This window comes from Mauremys reevesii, linkage group 12 (assembly GCF_016161935.1).
Source record: "Mauremys reevesii isolate NIE-2019 linkage group 12, ASM1616193v1, whole genome shotgun sequence".
NCBI lineage: Eukaryota > Metazoa > Chordata > Testudines > Geoemydidae > Mauremys > Mauremys reevesii.
In genome coordinates, this window is record NC_052634.1 from 2,046,638 (window position 1) to 2,070,098 (window position 23,461).

General features: G+C 55.4%; 1 protein-coding gene across 3 annotated transcripts in view; it reads left to right on the forward strand.

The window, feature by feature from the left end:
- Window positions 1-3,128: 3,128 nt before the first annotated feature.
- Window positions 3,129-23,461, forward strand: part of BACE1 (beta-secretase 1) — a 28,207-nt gene continuing 7,874 nt past the window's right edge. For all 3 annotated transcript variants that reach the window (XM_039496848.1, XM_039496847.1, XM_039496849.1), the window contains exons 1-8: window positions 3,129-3,389; window positions 15,871-15,959; window positions 18,495-18,711; window positions 20,739-20,876; window positions 21,073-21,207; window positions 22,033-22,134; window positions 22,635-22,784; window positions 23,240-23,411. In XM_039496848.1, the coding sequence (XP_039352782.1) occupies window positions 3,129-3,389; window positions 15,871-15,959; window positions 18,495-18,711; window positions 20,739-20,876; window positions 21,073-21,207; window positions 22,033-22,134; window positions 22,635-22,784; window positions 23,240-23,411 (1,264 nt within the window). The remainder of the gene's footprint in view (window positions 3,390-15,870; window positions 15,960-18,494; window positions 18,712-20,738; window positions 20,877-21,072; window positions 21,208-22,032; window positions 22,135-22,634; window positions 22,785-23,239; window positions 23,412-23,461) is intronic.

The following is a 23,461-nucleotide window of genomic DNA, read 5'->3' on the forward strand; positions in this document are numbered from 1 at the left end:
TGTTAGTCTATAAGGTGCCACAGGATTCTTTGCTGCTAGTGTAATGAGGGGCCAACCCCTCCCCCCAGCCCACAGGGGACACAATCCCCCCGAAATTTTTACTTCTGAGAATTCCAGGAGTCACTTTCTTAAACAAAGCAAGTTTTCAGCCCTTGCAAAGAAAAGCTTCAAAAACAGGACCCCCTATGAATGTGGAAATCTGAAGGTAAAGAAAAATAATTGAAAATAATTTTATTTAAAATCTCATTTTTAAGCCAGAGTCATGACTGCCCATCCCTCCACACTTCCAACAAGGTTACCTGAACACTCTACACATAGGTTTCCGAGTAGTAGCAGGGTTAGTCTGTATCAGCAAAAACAACCCAGAGTCCTTGTGGCACCTTAGAGACCAACAAATTTATTAGGGCATAAGCTTTCGTGGTGAAGTGGGTTTTAGCCCACAAAAGCTTATGCCCTAATAAATTTGTTGGTCTCTAAGGTGCCACAAGAACTCCTGATTGTTTAGTCTACAGCTAGTAGCTGATTTTTAATTGTCAACTATATCCCTTTACTTTTTTATGGTGTGTGCTACTGAAATGCTAATTAAAAAGGCAACATAAAGCAATAATACTTAAATATAGTGTAAAACAACATAGTAAAAATCGATCCTTGGTTAGTACAATTTTAGATCAGTAGGCACCACACTGTGTTCTGTAGAAGGCTTGCCATATTCTGCTAGCTCACCTCCTCACTTTCTCTAGCTAAATCACATAAAGAGACCATTAAAAATACAGCTATGTTTCCTAATGTTACATTTCCATGTATGCAATTGATGTAATTGCAAGATCTTGTGTAACTGTGACTAATGGGAGTGGAGGTGTCCGAGTCCTTCTCTCTATTAGGATGTAATCCACACTAAGAGCATTAAAGAACCTCTACCTTAGATTATTAAAACTGAATTAATTTTAGGGCCTAATCCTGCAAAGGGAACTATTTGGATAACTCCTGGTATTTACAGTGAGCCCTATTAAAATTAAGAGCCTTATTTAGAAATTTGGTCACTCCTTTTAACATACTCAGCGGAGGAGGATTCCCCAGCCAGCAAGGCAGAATCTTTAGCCAGGTTCTTTGAATATTAACCAGATCCCAAGTAAGTAAGAAGTAATGTACAATATACTATGCTAACTTTTTTTGTAAGTTTGCTTTAAAGTTAAGGGGGCGGGGAGGAAACCAATCCCACATGAGTTATTTATGTATCTGAGTAGCCAGATTAAAATTAATAAAGCTACTAGTGCAAGTATAGTTAAATCCTTGAATGCAGACTTGTCTATACAGGTAAATTTTACCCATATAAATTATATTGTGAATTTAGACTGTTATAGTTATAACAGTATAAACATATAGACACATATACACACACACACAAACATTTCTTATAATTTAGGAGGACATTGTTTAGTTATGTTATGTTGCTTGGAAAGGGGTTTAAAACAAACTGAAAATATCCACTTTTACTATGGAAAAAAAAAGTCTCCACACAGGCAGTTATGTCTGTACAAGTATAATTATACCAGTATAATTATACTGACATAACTTTCCAGAGTAGACAAGCCCTAAATGTTTTCTGGATTAGGACTCATATGTTTAGACTTTGTGTATTTCACTTTGCTGCCCTACAGACTAGTCATTTACTTGCTATAGTTTCTGCTCAAATTTTATTTTATTTTTTTTGTATGAGTTTTCAGGGAATATAAGTCTCCAGACTCCCGGCAAAATGGTTCAATTCTTTTTTTTGTTTTGTGTCATAAAAATGTTCAAATCATTTAAAACACAAATTAAAGTACAGTGTGCAAACCATGAAGGAAAATGAACTGTTTGGGAAGCAGATTTTTAATTCAAGACTAAACAAAAATACCTGGGGAAGGAAGTAGGGTGCTCTATACTAGCATAACCCACTCTTCATTTTATTGTTAGTCTTACAATATTTAGTGTATTTTCTTAAAGCCCCTGCTCTTGGAGTTATGCAAGAATCTCAGTTTTCACTTTAAAAAATTCTAGCTCTTCTAGTTGCAGAGAAAGAGCTGGAAAAAAGTGACTCCCCAAAGGCTCAAAAACCAAAGTGTAAATAAACCCCAAATGTATTTTAAAAAAACAAACTCCATTTTAAAATCAGTCTCATGTCTGGGTCATGTCTTGCGCTCTCTTTGAATGGCTGGGTTTGGTAATATTGCTATAAGAGTCAGATGGCTCTCTAAAAACTACATATCCTGAAATCAACCTTGCTTCTTTGACGAGCAACCTTCCTCTATCCCTCAGCAGGCATACTCATAACCTTCTTGAAGGCTGCACACATATTCATGTTACAAATAAACCTTATACTTTAAGCAAGCAAACAGCAACTTCATTTTCTTATGCAGCTTTCTTCAGCTTCCCCTGTTAGGTGAAGCTTATATAGGAGAGTTCTTGAAGTTGTTTTCCCCACCCCCTCCCTTTCTCTCTCTTGGAATTCATAGACTACAAAGCCAGAATTGAGACCATTCAGTCCAGATAGTAGAGAGACTTTTATTTTCACCAAAGGGCATCAAAACCAGCCTTAGCTGTTTACCTGAACGGGAAGCAAAAGTGGAAAACTACACTTCCCAGAGATCTTTGGGGGGAAAAAAAACCTTTGGCTTTGACAGCAGCAGCCACAAGTCTTTCCGCCTCCAAATCTTGATTGCAGAGTGAAGAGATTATGGTGGACTGACAAATGCTGTCTCTGGAGCCTGGAAACTGACCAGATGGCCTGATTTTCCCATGCTTCAGCTAACCAAAAGAAGGACGAAAGAAATCATCCCAGCATGACTGCTGCTTCCAGGTTCTTATTTGCACTGAATCGCCTCTTGCCGACTCCTCTCCTAGATGCTTGATAGTTATTACTTTAGATTTACCAGTCTAGATAGATTTTCAAGCTGGAATTCTCTCTGCCCCAAAGATGCTACTGCTGACTGCTGGCTTACTAGGAAGGAACATTTGGTTATCGGAGTAAAACTTTTACCTAGTCCTTATGCATTTGCCTGTGCAAAGGGACAGATTTCCTTGAAGACAACAGCACCATCCCCTCAGGAACAACAAATTTAGGGGAAGGGCTGGGCAGGGCTTTCACCAGAATGGCTCATGTGTTGCCCTGGTTGCTGCTGTGGCTGGGGTCTGGCATGGTGCGAGCCAGCCCGCCACACCTGGGGATCCGGGTGCCTCTGAGGAATGGGATGGGGACCTTGCAACAGACCCACAGGATGCAGCGCTCCACTGAGGAGGAGTGGGAGGATTCCAGACAAAGAAGCAGTTTCATGAACATGGTAGATAACTTGAGGGGGAAATCTGGACAGGGCTACTATGTGGAGATGACGCTCGGCAGCCCCCCACAAAAGGTAAGGCGTGTGAGCCACATTTCCTGGCCGCGGGGTATGGGCAGCTTGGCGAAGCGGAGACCAAGCCCCGACTTCACAGAAGCGGAGGCATGTGTTTGTGTGTGTTCCAGAGAGACCACAACTGGTCAAGAGAGAATCTAAACTGTCTGAGAGCAGGAAAAACAGCAATTTTAGAAAGCCACGACTGACTGCCAGAGCGCGAGAAATACAACTTCACTCAAGGGAGTGTTGTGGCCAGAGTACAGAGCCATTATCTGGGTGCCTGCACGAGGCATTACCGATAACCATTTCAGACACAAAAGGCAAAGGCCTGATGTAGAAATAGCATTCTATAAACGGCTCCCCATAGGTGTTTGCAAACGAAACAGTCCAGGCTGTAGGACTGATGTACAAATGAGAGATCTTTCGGTAAATACTCTCTCTCCGTAGTCACAAAATAGGCCTTCAGTTCTGTTGATTCCTGTGTTTCATGGCTGGCTATTTTGGGCATCTGGATGATGGTTGTTGAATGTATTTTACTAATATTCAAATCCCCAAAGGAAGTGCAACACAAAGAGGTGAATTCAGCCTCTCTTTAGGGCAGACACCCAGGATGTCAGAGCCCAGAGTTGCAAGACTCGGCCCCAAATGGATCCTTCAACCCTACAGCACTGAAATGCAAAGCTCTGAGCCAGCCTCTGTCCTTAGCTGACACCGTTGTGCTTAGGTTGACCCAGCCCACAAGTAAGGAACTTGCATTACTTGTGCACAACAGCAATATTCAGGGGTTACAATTGTTTTCTGATGCCTTAGCAACTTCATCTTGGATTCCTATGGGCTGCAGAAATGCATGAGAAGGAAGGGGGTAGGACAGGGCATGGGGATACAATCTCCCCGGGAGAAATACAGATTTTAAAAAGGACAAGTATTTATTTTGAGAATGTCACTGCAGCTGTGCACCCATCAGCAGAACGATTCAGAAATGGCAGCATTGCTCTACTGAACACACAGAGCCTTGGGCGAGTGACCAACCTGGCACTTCGCCAGCTTTTTCTTCATTGTTTTCAGCCATTTATAAATGAAAGTGGGGTGCAGTTCAGGGAACTTGAGCTTCACCCCATGGGATGATTAAAAATCAGAGGGAGGCTGTGGGGGTGCATATGGGTGTGCAAATGTATATGTGTGGGATTGTAGTGTGTGTGTATACACACACACACACACTACAAGCCTGCTTCTGCACCTGCTGAAATGAACAGGAAAGCTCCTATTGACCATAGTCATGCAGAGTCAGATGCTAATGGAGTGCATGGGAAGGAGGTGAATATGTAATCTGTGTGCATGTGAGTGTAGTATGTACACATGTGCATAGCATGTATAGGTTTACAGACGTGTGAGTGGGTGTGTGGAGTCAGAGTTTCCAGAGGATATCTCCAAGGAAGCACACAGCAAGCAGTGTGTGCATGACAGCACATTAAGCATGTTTATCATCTGCTTGGATTGGGGATGCAGTTCCTGACTGGTGCAAAACTTCCAGGGCGTGCTTTGGTTTGAGCTCCTGAGTAGCTCACACATATACACAGCATGAGACTTGAGCCAGTGACCTGCACTTGCTGTGCTGTGAGCATATTAGCTAACTAAAAGAACTGGAGTTTGCAACAAGCCAGCCCCTCTCTGATTAAATGATCTAGTAAGAAGCAGGATTTCCTTGGGCCTGCATGGCCTTGTGTAGCTCCACACCCGCCTCAGGGCAGTGATGCTCACAGCTATCAGCATCCAGGTGGCTGGCAAACAGGGGGAACCTGGGGATGCTCACGGGGGTGTCCCAAGGCACCTGGATTGTTCTTTAGGCCCAGTGCTTGCCCCTCAGTGGGTGCTGGTTTCCTGCTGACTTCTCGGTGAGTTAGGTGTGCATTAGACAGGGAGCTCAGCACAGTCCCTTCCAGCATGGTCCACGTCCAAGGGGCTGGTGGGAGATGCTACCAAGGAAGCCCTGAGGACCGAGTCCTCTGGCCGGCTCCAGAAAACATGTGGGCAGCTGCAAGGCAGGTTACCCCCAGTAGCTTGCCCCAGTTATGGGCCAGAGAGGCTGCCTCAGGAATAGGAGTATGGTCCAGTCCCTGCAGTCATAGAATATCAGGGTGGGAAGGGACCTCAGGAGGCATCTAGTCCCACCCCCTGCTCAGAGCAGGACCAATCCCAGCTAAATCATCCCATCCAGGGCTTTGTCAAGCCAGGCCTTAAAAACCTCTAAAGAAGGAGATTCCACCACCTCCCTAGGTAACCCATTCCAGTGCTTCACCACCCTCCTAGTGAAAAAGTGTTTGCTAATATCCAACCTAGACCTCCCCCACTGCAACTTGAGACCATTGCTCCTTGTTCTGTCATCTGCCACCACTGAGAACAGCCGAGCTCCATCCTCTTTGGAACCCCCCTTCAGGTAGTTGAAGGCTGCTATTAAATCCCCCCTCACTCTTCTCTTCTGCAGACTAAACAATCCCAGTTCCTTCAGCTTCTCCTCATAAGTCATGTGCTCCAGCCCCCTAATCATTTTTTGTTGCCCTCCGCTGGACTCTCCAGTTTGTCCACATCCCTTCTGTAGTGGGGGGACCGAAACCAGACGCAATACTCCAGGTGTGGCCTCACCAGTGCCGAATAGAGGGGAATGATCACATCCCGCCATCTGCTGGCAATGCTTCCACTACTGCAGTCATTCAGCCCTTGGCCTACTGCAGAGGCAGCCCATGAGTACCAGTTACAAGATATGGTCACTTGTCCACTGGGAGCTGCAAACCAGTATCCCATGTAGCACGTGACAGTGCACCTACATGCATTGTGGGTACAAACAATGGAGGGGGCTGTACCAACAATACTGTAGAGCAGATCTGGTACTGGGCAGAGCTGGGCCTGGGATGGATGCACATGTGGGAAGTGAAAGTTTCCCCAAGCCAGTGGCTGCCCTACACCCATCCAACTCCCTGCTGGTGGCCTCAGTGTGCAGGCTCCAGCCACCCCACACAGAGCAGGGAGCAGCTATTTAGAGTGGCTAATGGGCCAGTGGGAGCCAGTGATAACTGTAAGGAGCTCCCCTCCCCATGACACCCTCCAAACGCATGCCACACCCCTGCATCTGGCATGCCTTTCCTACCCCTGTAATACACCCCTACCTCGATATAACGCTGTCCTTGGGAGCCAAAAAATCTTACCTCTTATAGGTGAAACCGCGTTATATCAAACTTGCTTTGATCCACCACAGTGCACAGCCCTGTCCCCCCGCACTGCTTTACCACGTTATATCCAAATCCGTGTTCTATCGGGTGGCATTATATTGAGGTAGCGGTGTATTATTTGCATTCCCATAGTGCCTAGGCCGCCTCTGGAAACAATACAGCCTTGTGCACGTCACCTTGCAGCCACATGGCACGATGCAGGATCAGCCCTTGTAATACCATACAGCTTTACGCACTGACTGGCCCAGGCCATGTTCTGAATGGGCATCTCTTGTGATGGCTGAGGCCCTCATGCTCGGATATCAGTAGCCTTCTCCCTGGACGACTCCTCAGCCTGGCCAGCCCTGGGTGCACAAGGTTACACTGTCAGAAGAGCTCAGGGCCAGCTGCCCCAGCACTCCCCCACACGAGGCGGATTCGCCAAAGCGCTCAGCACCCATTTAGGCACCTAGAAGGGCCAGATGGCAGAAGTGCTCAGCACCCAACCAGCACAAAATCTGGCCACTTACTTGGGTGCCTCACACAGGCATATGCAGAAAGCAAATGTAACCCGCTGGGGAGGGCATGTCACTGCTCCCCCCATGCTGATCCACCCAGGATCCAAGTTGTTCCAGCCTGTCTCACACACTGAGCAGGGGGCACACAGACTCAGCTCTGCCAAACCTTCCTGTTTCTGGGCAGGAAGGATGGATGCAAGGAGGGGAATATCCAGGGGAGAAAATGGAAGGAGTGATGGGGGGGGAGGGGGGAAAAGTTAGAGGAAACACACAAAGTAATACAAGAAACCAGGTCTTTCCTCAGTTTCCCCCATACTCTAGGAAACTACTGTACTTCCGACAGTGGAAAAGGAGAGGGAGAAAATTGTTTCTAAAGATCTAGTTTTAAAAATGATTTCATTGTCCAGATCTGATTGGAGCAATGCCTGAAACCTGCCACATATCCTGACTGCCAGACATAGTCAGTGAGAACCTCTCCTTTCCACACACACATTTCTGAAACATTCACTCTTCGGGCAGCGCCTCTCATGTTTGGACCCTTACCAGATTAGATATTTTTTTTAAGTTTAAGCAAAATCCCTTCAGCAGGCATTTTTAGTGGGTGTAAAGTCTATATGAAGTGTGTGTCCACACACACACACACACGTCTCCACATGATCTGGCTTCTACTCCTGGCTCCACCACTGACTGACAGAGACCTCAGTCAGTTCCTCACAGGCTGGTTTTCCAAGGCAGTCAAGCACCCAGTTCCCATTGACTCAGCAGGAGTTAAGCAACTCACTGCCCTTGGAAAATGTCCCCCTCACTCTCTCTGCTCCTCAGCTTCCCTACCTATGAAATGGGGGTAATTACACTGCCCTGCCTCCCACGGGGAGGGTAAGGCTGTGCATTAATGTGTGCCAAGTGCTTCCAGAACTACACGTGAAGGGAGTGTCAAGGGTGCAGGGCAGCAGTGATATTTATTACAAATCCAGGGTTACCAAATTTCACACCCTCCTCCATGTGTCCCATCCCCCACCACTCTGTCCCTCTGGACAGCTTTGGAATTTTTCTCCAGCCCCTGCCCTCTCTTGCTGCTCCCCAAAAGGTAACTCCGCACACCCAGCACTGCCTCTCTACCACCAGCAAATCCACTGCGCTCTGGATCCTTTACATGCCTTTTCTAGGATTTCCAGATCCCACGGCACATCCCCTGACCCCAGTCTCATGATTTTCACCTTCCCAGGGGCCCGCGGGGCAGAGCCTGGCATGGATCACTGCACCATGGCGAGCTCCTTTCCCCCAGCACTGCACAGCCTCAGCTTGTAAAATATACTGGTTGATCGTAGGATGACTATGAGTAGGCAATGTGATGTGGCCGCTAAAAAAGCTAATGCGGTCTTGGGTTGCATTAGGCGAGGTATTTCTAGTAGAGATAAGGAGGTGCTAGTCCCATTATATAAGGCGTTGGTGAGACCTCATTTGGAGTATTGTGTGCAGTTTTGGTCTCCCATGTTTAAGAAGGATGAATTCAAACTGGAACGGGTACAAAGAAGGGCCACTAGAATGATCCGAAGAATGGAAAGCCTGTCGTATGAAAGGAGACTTGAGGAGCTCGGTTTGTTTTCCTTAACCAAAAGAAGGATAAGAGGAGATATGATTGCACTCTTTAAATATATCAGAGGGATAAATACCAGGGGAGGAGAGGAATTATTTCAGCTCAGTGCTAATGTGGACACGAGGACAAACGGATATAAATTGTCAGTCAGGAAATTTAGGCTTGAAATTAGACGAAGGTTTCTAACCATCAGAGGAGTGCAATTCTGGAACAGCCTACCGAGGGAAACAGTGGGGGTGAAGGACCTCCATGACTTTAAGATTAAGCTGGATAAGTTTATAGATGGGATGGTATGATAGGATAACGGGTTTAGTCAATAGGTCAATAACATGCCACAACGTTAATTAGTACAAAGGGTCAATGATAGGATATTGTTAGCCTTTTTCCTGAGTGTCTGGCTGGAGAGTCTTGCCTGCATGCTCGGGGTTCAGCTAATCGCCATATTTGGGGTCGGGAAGGAATTTTCCTCCAGGGTAGATTGGCAGTGGCCCTGGAGGTTTTTCGCCTTCCTCCGAAGCATGGGCAGGGGTCGCTTGCTGGTGGATTATCTGCTACTAGAAGTCTTTAAATCATGATTTGGAGAATTCAACAGCAGAGTCAAGGGAAAGAATTCTTTCAGGAGTGGGTGGATCGGCTTATGTGGCCTGCATCTTGCAGGAGGTCAGACTAGATGATCATAATGGTCCCTTCTGATCTTGAATTCTATGATTCTATGATACTTGTTTCTTTTGCAGCTAAGACCCCTAGGGCAGGGGCTCTCAACCTTTCCAGGCTATGGTTCCCCTTTCTGGAGTCTGATTTGTCTTGTGTACCCCCCAGTTTCACCTTCCTTAAAAACTTACCAAATCAGACATAGAAATACAAGTGTCACAGCCACACTAGTACTGAACAGTGACAGACTCTCTCATTTTACCATAGAACTATTAAAAAACCAACTGGAATATAAACATTGCACTTACATGTCAGTGTTTAGTACAGGGTTCTCAAACTGGGGGTTAAGACCCCCTCAGGGGGTCATGAGGCTATTACATGGGGGGGTGTCACAAGCTGTCAGCCTCCACCCCAAGCCCCGCTTTGCTGCTAGCATTTATAATGGTGTTAAATATCTAAATGTGTTTTTAATTTATAAGGGGAGGGTCACACTCAGAGGCTTGCTGTGTGAAAGGGGTCACCATGACAAAAATTTGAGAACCACTGGAATAGTCTATAGAACAGTGTAAACAAGTCATTGTATGACATCTTAGTTTGTACTGACTCCACTAGTGCTTTTTAATTTGCCATCATACAACTAGGCAAATATCTTGATGAGTTGATGTGCCCCCAGAAGACCTCAGTGAACCCCTAGTGGAGAACCCCTAGCTTATGGGCTCCTTAGTCTAAGAGTGATACTGGGTCACGGTCACTCAGATGTGAGTGGAGAATGAAGCTGTGAAGGGCAGTGACCATGTACCAAGCTGCATCAGCAGCACAACTCACATCAAATTAAAAAACAAAAAAGGAAAATCCCTGCTTAAAAAGAGGAAGGGCCCCATCCTGCAGACTCAAAGCACTCAGCACCCACAGTGGGAGCTAAGCCCCACACAGGATCAGGCTCAAATCAGCTTCTGCCCTGGTTAATCTCAGAAGCCCAGACAGCACTGCCAAGTACAACCCCGCTAAGAATCTGCCTGATAACGGGCCCAGCCACCCAGGGCTCCCTGTGCCACAGCTCCAGGCATGGGACACAAGGACTGTGTCCAGCCCCAGTCTGTAACTCACCTTCATGCAGCAGCCAGGCCAGTTTGTGTGCACAGCCCTGTCCAGGCAGGCTGGCTCTTCAGCTCCCTGCTGCCCCTCTCTTCCTGGCCCGTGTAGGTGGGGCTCCTTCTGCCAGGCCATGGGAAAGGCCTGCAGAGCCCAGTACTCCTGCACAGCCAGAGTCAGTGAAGCCTGGGATCCTGACCTTCACCCACCCTAGGGCTCCCGCTGGCCACTCACCAGCAACCTGGGGCTACCCCCCATTGGGGCATGAATACACACTCCTCTGTGTAGGGCTGCAGGAGGCTTCCCCCAGCCCCAGGTCTGCTCAGGCCCTTCCTTCAGACCCAGCAGCTTCAAACACACTAAATCAGTTCAACACAAGCTTCCTCAACCACTTCCTGTAGCCTCTCCCTTAAGCTGGGCTCTTTCAGCCTTTATAAAGATCACCTGTCCCCCTTCCCAGCTGGGTCTGATCATCCCCTCTCAGGCCCAACTCCTGTTCTTAAAGGGGCTGCAGCTGCAAACAGAGGCTGGCTAGCAGCTAGCCTCAAGCCCCTCGGCCCGCTCACGTCATGGGATATGTCAGCCTGTGTCTCGACCTCAAAGGGTGCAGGACGCACTCGCTGGCTGATCCCGTCAAGCGGTGCTGGGGGGTTGCCAGGGGCTGCAGACCAGCACGTATATTTGATAAGCAAGCCAGGTTACCGAAGGGTGCACTCTAAGCACTTCCTTACCAAAGCTGCTGCTCCCACATTATGATAGACCCCTGCTTTTTCAGAGCCATTAAGCACTGATGTAAGTCACTAATGCTGCCTGTGGTGAGCTTTGTCCTCAGGCCCTAGCTGCATCCAGAATGCCGCCTAGAGCACAGCCTGGCATGTGATTGTGCTTGGGCATCACGTGCCTTGACGGGGTCCCTGGCAGCCTCCAGGGGGTGGAACTTGCTCCCGAAGACTCAGCCTGGAGGCATTTCCATTGGGAAGGCTGTTCTTCTCCGAGTCCTGCTGCCTTCCCATCACCTCCCGCCCACCACCGTCCCTTCCTGGTTGGCCCTGTCTCCATCGTTAGGTTTCATGTCTCTGGGCACTAGATTTTTTATGCCATGTCAATTGTGCTGTAATTATGGCTCTGAGCAGCACCTCCCCAGGGAGTCACTATCAATAATGTATTTCATTCCACTAGGATTCTCCATTCCCGCCATTTGGACCCGCCCAGCTCTAGGCTCAGCAACAAGTCAGACTTTAGAGCCCATTGCATATTGTGGCAATGTCGGCACGTGAACACTCCCAGCCACCCATAGACCCCTCCCCAACCTCTCGCCCTCAGGAGCAGAGATGCGTCTGCAGGGACCCCGGGAGTTCCATAGACAGGGGCTCCGTTGGACCAAGGGCGCCAGGGGTGAATTCCGGAGTGGAGGGGCCTCGCCGACACACCTGGCTAGGCACTGCTGGCTCCCACGTCCCAGTCCAGAGCAATGCCTGGGTGGAGTCACGGAGAGAGGTGCCATCCCCATTAAACCCCAAAACCCTAGTTAGCAGGGGCCTGATCCTCCTGTCCTGCACCTCGTGCTTTCGTTTATGCCACATGAAATGCTGCCATACAGGGTGGGTGCCATTTCGTGCGCACTTGGCCCAGATGTGAATGACTGTGTAAGCCCGGTCCCAGCCTGTCTGACAGTGCCTGGGCTGTCCAAAGGCAATACCCTGTTACCAGGACACAGGTCCCAGCTATTCTGCAGATTTTACCCGTGTGCTCTTGTGCGGATGGGGTAAGATCTTAGGATGTGAACCATTCGCCTTGCTTGGCCGATCCTCTCTCCCTGCTGCTGCATGTTGCCTGTTTCGCGGGGTATTGGTCCAGCAAGACCTCTCTTAAGTGACCACCCAAGGGACCAGCAAAAATCAGTTGCCTAACACAGATGGCCTTTAATTAATGATCAAACGGAAAGGCACTGGAAGCCGTGCAGAGGGGCTTAGAGGCGGTGGCTGCAGACGCCGGGTTGCCTAGTGAAGATGGGGTTCCTTAGCGCAGGTGTTGCTATATCAGTTGCGATCCAGCTGCTGAGGGTATCTCTGGGTGCTCTTAAATCTTTCACTTACACACACCCGAGGGGGGGCTCGTCTGGAGGGTGCATTGGGCTGCTGTACAGCTCCACCCTGTGAAAGACGTCGCTGGGTGGTGTCAGCAGTGCCCCCCTCTCTGCTTTTAGCCACCCCGCAGAGCAACACCCATCTAGGACGCAGGTGTGGCACAACGGGCAGTTTCCAAAGGAGATAATGAGGGGCGGCTGGGGCTGCGGAGCAGGATTGCGGGACATTGGCAGAGCTGTGTGAGGCCTACGGCCTGGCTAGCAGGGACCTACAGGGCCAGACGGAGGGGCAGAGGAGGCCTGGTGTAGGGGAAGGCCATGCGATGCCCCCTCCCACTCCCGTTCACTAATGACATGTTAAAGCCCCAGGGAGGCGTTAACTCCCTCTGGGTGGGTCTCGCTGCTCACAAACAGACCCGGCAGGTTGCTGGCACTTGCCGTGGGTCCCACCTGAGCAGAGGGGGCTGCTCTCTGCCCCCACCCCCCAGGATTTCAGGGGCAGAAGGCGGGTCGGGGAGGGGAGGTTCTTTTGTGCCTCAGATGCCTGGGGAAAGCTGATGCTGGAGCCAGGTGTGTTTGCCCAGGTTAGGCTGAGGACGTGTTTTGGGAGCTGCGAGGAGGCTGTGGCAGGGCTGCTGTCATGGTATCACAGAGCATGTTAACAGGGACCCCTCAGGGAGCAGAGCACAGGCTTGTGTCAGAGGCCACTGACATGGAATAGATTTGTTTCTGCAAGGAGGAGGGGTCGATGCAGGAACATAAGGCAAAGGAGAAACATCTCGCTGCTCTGTGACTGTTCCAAGCAGAGGCCCTTCCTCACCCAAACAATAGCTCACAAAGAATTCATCAATGAGCCAAGCAAGCAATTAACCTAACCGTGAAACAACACTGCACTGAGACAGCCTGACACTGCAATAGCAGTACACGGTGCTGCGCTGAGGCAGTGGCACGTTGCACGGCCTTGAGCTAGCAGCGCGCTGAGGCAGTGGTTTGTCACACGGCACAGAGCTAGCAGCACGCTTAGGCAGTGGCGCATCGCACAGCATAGAGCTAGTAACGCGCTGAGGCAGAGGTTTGTCACGCAGCATTGAGCTAGCAGCGCGCTCAGGCAGTGGCATGTCGTATGGCCTAGAGCTAGCAGCGCGCTCAGGCAGTGGTGCGTCGCATGGCCTAGAGCTAGTAGTGCGCTGAGGCAGTGGTTTGTCACATGGCATTGAGCTAGCAGTGTGCTGAGGCAGTGGTGCATCGCATGGTATTGAGCTAGCAGCGCGCTGAGGCAGTGGTGCGTCGCATGGCCTAGAGCTAGTAGTGCCCTGAGGCAGTGGTTTGTCACATGGCATTGAGTTAGCAGCGCGCTGAGGCAGTGGTGCATCGCATGGTATTGAGCTAGCAGCGCGCTCAGGCAGTGGTGCGTCACATGGCCTAGAGCTGGTAGTGCGCTGAGGCAGTGGTTTGTCACATGGCATTGAGCTAGCAGTGTGCTGAGGCAGTGGTGCATCGCATGGTATTGAGCTAGCAGCGCGCTCAGGCAGTGGTGCGTCGCACGGCATTGAGTTAGCAGCACGCTGAAGCAGTGGCGCATAGCATGGCATTGAGCTAGCAGCATGCTGAGGCAGTGGTGCGTCGCACGGCATTGAGCTAGCAGCACGCTGAGGCAGTGGTGCGTCGCACGGCATTGAGCTAGCAGCACGCTGAGGCAGTGGTGCGTCGCACGGCATTGAGCTAGCAGCACGCTGAGGCAGTGGTGCGTCGCACGGCATTGAGCTAGCAGCGCGCTGAGGCAGTGGTGCGTCGCACGGCATTGAGCTAGCAGCGCGCTGAGGCAGTGGTGCGTCGCACGGCATTGAGCTAGCAGCGCGCTGAGGCAGTGGTGCAATAGGAAAAGCCTGCTCTGGAGAGGTGCAGTGCTGAGACACTGGTGTCAGAGCATCATTGGGACAACTCTCCCCTCTGCAGCTGGAGTGAATTTCTGACTAGCACAAGTGCATTAGCCCTCTGGCTCTGCAGATTAAGAGCACAAGCCCCTCTGGGGGCTGTGAGACAAGGCAGTCATGGCAAATCAGCCTAGCAGAGGCTCTGGAGTAGAACAATACCCAGTGGAACAGAGCATCTCCCCCTGCCCCATTGCACGGGCTGAGCCTGCAAAGGGGCCAGGGTCTGCCTGGAGTTTAGGGGCAGCAGCCAGATCCCTTTGTGCAAATGGATGGGAAGGAGTCTGAGCAGGAGATGTCTCCTTCCCTCTGTTCTGCTGTTGCTCCCTTGGGAGTGTGGGACTGGGGGGCGTTCAGGGAACACCCTCCTCATTTGAGTGACTGAAGGGGTCTGCTCCTTCAGTGCCTCTGAACTGAATGCCTATCTACCCCCCTGCCCGGCACCTTGGGGTCAAGCTGAGCCAATACTGGGCACTGCCGGGCATGGAGACACTGGTTCACTGGGCTGGACTCTTCCTTCCACATCAGCACTGGACCCAATGCCCCGAAGAGGGGCCGGGCAGGAGTTACAGGGTGGGGCTGGCTGGGGGCGATTCCCAGAGAGGGACCCTGCCCAGGGCGCCTGGATTCCCACAGCTGTCCTCAAGGGGGAATTCCCTGTGCAGCTGCTGGGGCTGGCCACTGGCAGAGGGGCCCTGAGCTGAATGACCCCTGGTCTGATCTAGCCAGCCAGTCCCTGGGCTCCGGTTTAAGGCCCCGGAGCTTGGCTGCACCAGGGTGTCCTGCCAGAGTAATGCGGAGCCCTTGGTGCAGCCCTGGCTCTCCCGCCCTGCCCCGCAGGGAAGCGGATACCTCCGCAGTGCCCAGCCATGCTGCTGAGTGGGCTGGTTCCTGCGAAGTGGCAGGAGTCGGGTGTCCTGCTGCAGCAACCACAGAGTCCCCCCCGCTTGCAGAGGCTGATCGCAGGCAGCCACGGGCGGAGCGAGTGGGGCTGGAGAGCTGAAGTCTGAGTCTTCCCTGGGAATAGTGACAGCAAGGGCCATTCCCTGCTGGCTTTGGAGCTGGGGGACTCAGGACGGGGCACCGGGGAGGCCCCTGGTGCACATGGTGTGGGCAGAGGAAATCTGGGCACTGCCGCTCTCCCAGCCCTGTGGATAAATGCAAACATTAAAAGCTAAGGCGTCAACAGCCCAGAGCGCACCAGAGGCCAGGCCGTGGCAGGGGCTGGTTGCCCCACTGTGCCAGGCGGGGGCTGGGGCTGGGGGCCCTGCTGTGCCAGGCCGGGGGGGGGGGGGGCTGGGTGCCTGGTTGTGCCAGGCCATGGCAGGGGCTGGGTGCCCGGTTGTGCCAGGCTGTGGCGGGGTGGTGCTAGCACTAGTCCCCTGCTCCTAAGTAACGTGGCTCCCCCTCTCCTTCCCCAGCTGAACATTCTGGTGGACACGGGGAGCAGTAACTTTGCCGTGGGGGCAGCGCCGCACGCCTTCCTGCGGCGCTACTACCAGCGACAGCTGTGAGTATGGCCGGGGTGCTAGGGGCGGGCGGGCGGGGCAGAGCGCGGCGCTGCACTGGGGAAGCCCAGTCACCCCGCCTGGTGGCTCAGCCATGGGGCACCCACCGCTCTGGCCCCGGAAAGCCACTCCTATGGGACCCCCACTTTGTCTTTCCCCTGAGCCAGCATCCCCAGCTGTGGCAGTGCTGGGGGGCTCCCTGCTGGGGCCCGAGCCCTGGATGTAGCTAGATGCTGAGGAGGCTGCATTCCCTGAGCAGCGCTGCTGTGAAGGGAGGTCATGGCCACAGCAGCCCAAGCAGAGAGCGCGGTACCCCGCTCTGCCCCCAACCTGTGCCCCCTTCCCACGCCCCCATCTGCCGCCCCAGGCTCCTGGCCTGGCAGCCTGCGGAAGCCACTTCCCACAGAATCACGCCCTGAGCTGACAGCAGCCATCGCCTCAGACCACAGCCCCCAGGAACGCTCCCTCCCTGCGCCCGCTGCTCAGGTCGGCTGGTTATCCCACTGTGGAGAGGGCACCTTTCCCAGCCTGGGGCTCCCGAGGGGCCGGCTCACTCTGGCGTGGAACCCACTGGGGGCTCCCTGCCCCCCTCTCCCGGGCAGGGAGGCGGTTCTGTGCTCAGCCCCACGAGCTGCATGAGGAGAGGCTGCCCCGTGGCCCCCGCTAGCACTCGCAGAGCCCTGGCGGTTCCCCTCCAGGGCAGGAAAGGAGCCGGCGCATGAGGCTGGGGCAGGTGCTGGCAGCAATGGCCAGGTTTGGTCCCTGGGCCCACTCTGGGCCCCCAGCGTGCTCCCATGGAGTAATGAGATGAACCATCGCTCCACACAGCACGGACAGAGCGAGCTCCAGCTCCGAGGCCAGCCTGAGGGGCCACTGGCCTGCATGCACCAGGCGCCAATGCCCAGGGACGCCAGTGTAAACGAGAAGTAAGCCCGTCCACTGCAGCAGAGCCACTCCGGATTTACAGCCGGCTGACTGACAGGAGTCTGGCCTCCTGCCTGGAACGCTGTGTTCATTGCTGTTCTCTGTCGTCAGACCCCCTTCTCCGCCTGCCGCTGCTCCTCCCCCTCCACCCACCACCACAGTCCATCGGTGTCATTATGTGCAGAACCGCAGGGTCCCAGCTGGCAGCAGGAGCCCGGCCCTGGGCACTGCACAGGCTTCTCCTGAGAGCGTCCCGGCTCAGCCAGCCAGCGCTCTAGCTAGACCAGGCAGAGGGCGGCCCAAGGGACGTGTCTGTCCTCACCTTGCAGACGGGGAGCAGAGCCCAGAGGGTGGGCACAAAGTGGGTTGGCCACCAGCCTCCCTAGAGCTGGCTCTGAGCGCATAGAGCCGTGTCGCTCAGTGCCCCTCTCGCCCCAGATGCAACCCTCTACCGCAGTCTGGAGCGACGCACAGGCCCTGGACGTGGGGTGCCACCCTGGAGACTGCCTCTGGGAGAGCGTCTGGGGGCCTCTGCCAGGCCCAGGAATTGCTCCCCAGGCCGGCCGCATGGCTGGCTCCTGGTGCTCCATTGCTGGGATGCCCCAGGCAGCTGCCAGCCTGGTGGGGAACCGGAGGGGGGCTGTGCAGGCCTCTCCCTGGCAGCTGGGTGCAGAGTGGCCCCCTCCTGCACACTGTATGTGCCGGCCGCCCTGCTCTGGCCCTCGAATCCCAAGGCTGGCGGTGCCAGACACGGTGCCGGCCCGGGCTCAGGGCCGACACGGCCAGGTGCCGGTCGGCCTCCGTGATGGCAGTGTCTGCGCTGGGGCGGGACTCAATGGCCCCTTTCTGTGCTGAGAGGGGCAGAGGAGCCCCCCCCTCCCCTGGCACATTACAACACTGCCCGGCCTCTGGGCCACTGGGCACAATGTCTGGGCTTGTTCGTCGCCCTGCCCTTGGCTGGGCCCATTGTTCTCCCATGGCCCTGGCCCAAGTGTCTAGGGGGCGGGGCCATGCCCTAGAATCAGCCCTACGGCTCAGAGTGCCCTGTGCACACTGACAGCTGCAATCCGGTACCTGTCCAGGGTCCACACGAAGGACCATTTGGAGCTCCTGGGGGGCTCCCTTCGGGGTGGGGCCAGCAGCAGAGGGACCCTATGGAGTGCTGCAGTTCAGTGTAGCCTGGGCACCTCTGGTGTCCCGGGGAGGGGGAGAGGGGCTCATAGTCTAACTGTGGAGATGCAGGTGGGCTGGGGCCCTGTGTGTGTGTGGGGGTGGGGGTCCTGGTACCTGCTCGTACACACACCTGCACACACCCTGAGGGACGCAGATTCACAAACACACCGACACGCAGGCCAGTTTCACCGGCGTGTAGCCCATATGTATGTCTGCTCGCACACACATTCATACATGTGAGTTCACAATCCCTCTGCTCACAGGCACACAGGGAGATTTGCACCATCACCGATTCTCAGCTCCACAATCGCGGGGGTTCACTGACCATCCCTCCCCCAGGCACCTGCCCACTCCCCGCACTCCCGGCCTTTCCCCAGCTCCTCCCGTGCTCTGGTAGAACTAGCCTGACGGCTTGCTCCTGTCTTTGGCGTTCGTTGCAGGTCCAGCACCTACCGGGACTTGCGGAAAGGGGTCTACGTGCCATACACCCAGGGCAAATGGGAAGGGGAACTGGGGACGGACCTGGTCACCATCCCCCACGGCCCGAACGTCACCGTCCGCGCCAACATCGCTGCCATCACAGAGTCCGACAAATTCTTCATCAACGGGTCAAACTGGGAAGGGATTCTGGGGCTGGCCTATGCCGAAATCGCCCGGGTGAGCGCGGCACCGCCGGCCTGGACGGGGTTCAGCACCACAAGGCCTAGGAGGGGCCAGGCAGCTGCTGTGCACGGGTGCACATCCAGCACTTCAAACTCTGCCCCACAGCCACCGGCTCCGTCACTGCCCCCCAAACCCAGCCCCTCGGCCACCAGCTCCATCACTGCACCCCAAACCCATACCCAGACCCTCGGCCACCAGCTCTGTCACTGCACCCCAAACCCATATGCAGCCCCTCGGCCACCAGCTCCATCACTGCCCCCCAAACCTGGCCCCTTGGCCATCGGCTCCGCCACTGCACCCCAAACCCATACCCAGCCCCTCGGCCACCGGCTCCGTCACTGCCCCCCAAACCCGGCCCCTCGGCCACCAGCTCTGCCACTGCACCCCAAACCCATATGCAGCCCCTCGGCCACTGGCTCCGTCACTGCCCCCCAAACCCGGCCCCTTGGTCATCGGCTCTGTCACTGCACCCCAAACCCATACCCAGCCCCTCGGCCACCGGCTCTGTCACTGCCCCCAAAACCTGGCCCCTCGGCCACCGGCTCTGTCATTGCTCCCCATACCCGGCCCCCTCGGCCACTGGCTCGGTCACTGCCCCCCAAACCTGGCCCCTCGGCCACTGGCTCCGTCACTGCCCCCCAAACCTGGCCCCTCGGCCACCGGCTCTGTCATTGCTCCCCATACCCGGCCCCCTCGGCCACCAGCTCCGTCACTGCACCCCAAACCTGACCCCTCGGCCACCAGCTCTGTCACTGAACCCCAAACCCATACCCAGCCCCTCGGCCATCGGCTCCATCACTGCCCCCCAAACCCAGCCCCTCGGCCACCGGCTCTGTCACTGCACCCCATACCCAGTCCCTCGGCCACTGGCTCCGTCACTGCCCCCCAAACCTGGCCCCTCGGCCACCGGCTCTGTCATTGCTCCCCATACCCAGTCCCTCGGCCACTGGCTCCGTCACTGCCCCCCAAACCTGGCCCCTCGGCCACCGGCTCTGTCACTGCCCCCCAAACCCAGCCCCTCGGCCACCAGCTCTGTCATTGCTTCCCATACCCGGCCCCCTCGGCCACTGGCTCCATCACTGCCCCCCAAACCTGGCCCCTCGGCCACCAGCTCCGTCACTGAACCCCAAATCCATACGCAGCCCCTCGGCCACCGGCTCCGTCACTGCCCCCCAAACCCAGCCCCTCAGCCACAGGCTCCATCACTGCCCCCCAAACCCGGCCCCTCGGCCACCGGCTCCATCACCGCACCCCAAACCCGGCCCCTCGGCCACCAGCTCCGTCACTGAACCCCAAATCCATACACAGCCCCTCGGCCACAGGCTCCGTCACTGCCCCCCATACCCAGGCCCTCGGCCACCGACTCCATCACTGCCCCCCAAACCTGGCCCCTCGGCCATTGGCTCTATCATTGCTCTCCATACCCAACCACATGCCACTCAGCTACTGGCTTTATCAATGCACCCCAAAACCAGCCCTGCAAAGATGAGAGCAACAACACCCCGCTTTTCTCCAGCTCTCCCACAAGGCAGCCACCTAGTGCTGCCCCCATCTTATATAAGGGGAAACTGAGGCACGGAGCGAGACGGAAGTTTTCCCCGAGGCTGTAGCAGCACTGGGACCAAAACCCTGTGTCCTGCCCCCCAGGCCTGGCTGTATCATTGACCCAAGACTCGCTGCTCTAGAGACAGGGGAGGAGGCTATCCCAGCCCATTGATATTTCCAGGCTGCCATCAGCCAGACCTAAATTCCTGGCTGCTCCTTGCCCTGCCTGTGGCAAGCCTTGCTGGAGCCGGCAAATCCCCTCTCCTCTTAGCTCTGCTGTCACCCCCACACAGTTCCTGGGGGAGCTGGCTCTGGCTTTCAGAAACGTGTCAGCCACCTGGAGCCCAACACCAGGTCTCTCTGTAGCAAGTGCAGGGGAATGGAGCCAGGCCTCCGCGGGGTCCCCGAGGAGCGTTCCCAGGATGCCCCGTCTCTCCCGGCTGCTCACAGCTCTGCGGTTCTGTCTCCCCCATCAGCCTGATGACACCCTGGAGCCCTTCTTCAACTCGCTGGTGAAGCAGACCCGGGTGCCCAACATCTTCTCCCTGCAGCTCTGCGGGGCCGGCTTCTCTCCCAACGAGTCCGAGGCCCTGGCGTCGGTCGGGGGCAGCATGGTGAGTGCACAGGCTCAGCTCGGCGCTGGGACCCTGGGCTCGGGGCGGTGCCAGGTACCGGCCACAGCAATGCCAGGGGGTCGCGAGGCAGAGAGTCAGCATTCTCGCTGGTTCCCCATTTCCCTTTCCACAAGCCCCTGCGGTTGTGCCCGGCTCCCGGGGCTGACGGCGGCTCACCCCTCTCTCCCTGCTGCAGATCATCGGGGGCGTGGACCACTCCCTCCACGTTGGCAGCATCTGGTACACGCCCATCCGCAAGGAGTGGTACTACGAGGTCATCATCGTCAAGATGGAGATCAATGGGCAGGACCTGAAGATGGACTGCAAGGAGGTGACGGGGGCGGGAGGCCCCGCGTCTGTGGCTGCACGAGCGAGGGCCACACGCCTGTGGGAGGCGCAGAGAGAGAAATAGCGGGGACTGTTCCCCCAGCCCCTGGCACACCCCGACTCTCAGCCCTTCCATGGCACTGACAAGGCCAACCTATCAGCACAGCAGGGATGGAGGCCAGGGAGGCTGAGCTTTGAGCTCGCACACCACATGGGTCTGAGTCCCTGCAGACCTGTGGGGCGCATGGGGGCACCCCCTGGCCCTACACACTGAGGCCGTTGTGCCCAGGAGAGGAGGGGAGGTTGGAGGCGGCAGAGGGGCCCCTCACCCAGAGCAGCGTGACGCGGACAGTGAACGGCGAGCTGGTTGTGTGCAGGCCCGTTCCTCGTCCGGAGCAGGGAGATAAATGCTTCTCCAGGTGCATGCGCCAGTCCCACAGCCAGCACACACGCCTGGCCCTGGATTAGTACCTGTGACAAATCCCTGTGCCCAGGGACTGCCGGGGAGCTGCCCGTTGAGCTCTGCAGCCAGACATGCTCCGTACTTTGCCTCCCCGGCTGCCTTTGGCCGGCTCCCCGTAGCCAGCGAAGTTCTGCTGGGACTGTCAGTGGTGCTGGGAGAGAGCAGGCGGCTTGGCAGCGGGAGGAGACCTGCTCAGCTGGAATCAGCCCAAGCCCGGGGCTTTGGCCCAGCCTCTCTGTTTAAGTCTGTTGGCAGCCTCCTGTCTGGCACAGCTAAGTGGGGAGCAGGATGGGTGCTGCCTCGGGGGGCCCACAGAGAGGGAGAGAAGCAGGGGCTGGTGCCTCATTCGCCATGTCGCCCCCACAGTACAATTACGACAAGAGCATTGTGGACAGCGGGACCACCAACCTCCGGCTGCCAAAGAAGGTGTTTGAGGCTGCAGTGAAATCCATCAAAACGGTGTCTTCGGTCAGTATCGCTCTCTGACAAACCCTAGCCCCTCCCGTCCCCAGCCGGGTCCCTGGTGAATGCCGAGGGCCCCAGAGACCAAGCCACTGTGACCCGGCTCTAACAGAGTGCTTAGCAGGCTGTATTCAGGGGTCACTTCACCCACCACTGAAAGGCAGCCCCCTCTGGGGTAAAAGGTGGCAGCTGGCTAGGACAGGAAGTGAAGAATGCTGTTTCCATTTGAAACTGCAAGGAAACTTTGGGAGGTGAGCTGAGCTGACCCGCGGCTTGGAGGCTGTGGGCACGCAGCCCTGCCCTTGGGGAGAGCGGCATGACACCTGCACAGAGCACAGGCTGGCAGGGCCTTCCTTTCGTGTCTCAGCTAAAAGAGTCTCTAGCATGCCAACACCCCACCCCCATCATCAGCTTCGCCCTGGAGGGAAAGGTCCCCCCACTGACACCCAGCACCGACAGTCTATCCCAGCACCGTCTCATGGTCTCTCTCCTTCCCCCCGGGGCAGACGGAGAAGTTCCCGGATGGCTTCTGGCTGGGGGAGCAGCTGGTTTGCTGGCAAGTCGGCACCACCCCCTGGCACATCTTCCCAGTCATATCGCTCTACCTGATGGGCGAGGCGACGAACCAGTCCTTCCGGATCACCATCTTACCCCAGGTGGGTCCCCGGCGGGGCGGGCGAGCGAGGCCAGGGCTGGGTGCTCTCAGGAGCAGCGAGCCTTGGACAGGGGCCAGCACCAAACGCCATGGATTTTATTTGGGAGACGGGGGGCTCCCAACTCAGAGCTGGCCCCTCTCTCCGTAACGGGCTGAGCCAGAACTTGGGAGCCCAGCACCCCAAACATTTTGGGGGGCAGTTTGAAATCCAGCCCATGTGGGCCCCTCTCCAACACCAGCCCTGCATGTGCGCACTTCTCTCGCCCCTTCCTGTTGAGTGAACGGGGGCTGCCCTGGACTCAGAGTGGTAAAGCCCCAGGCCCAGGAACGAGTCCCGGGCCAGTGAGCTGGGGCTACGGGGAGGCGGCTGCTCCTCAGAATGCAGCTGTAGGCTGGAGCTCTCTGCTCCCTGCCCCCGGGGGCTCCGATAACCCCCATCCCCTGGTCTCCTTCCAGCAATACCTGCGCCCCGTCGAGGACGTGGCCACGTCCCAGGACGACTGCTACAAGTTCGCCATCTCCCAGTCCTCCACAGGCACCGTCATGGGCGCCGTCATCATGGAAGGCTTCTACGTGGTCTTCGACCGCGCCCGCAAGCGGATCGGCTTTGCCGTCAGCACCTGCCACGGTGAGGGGAGGGGCATGCGGCGCAGGGGGAGAGCCAGGGGCTGGCACAGC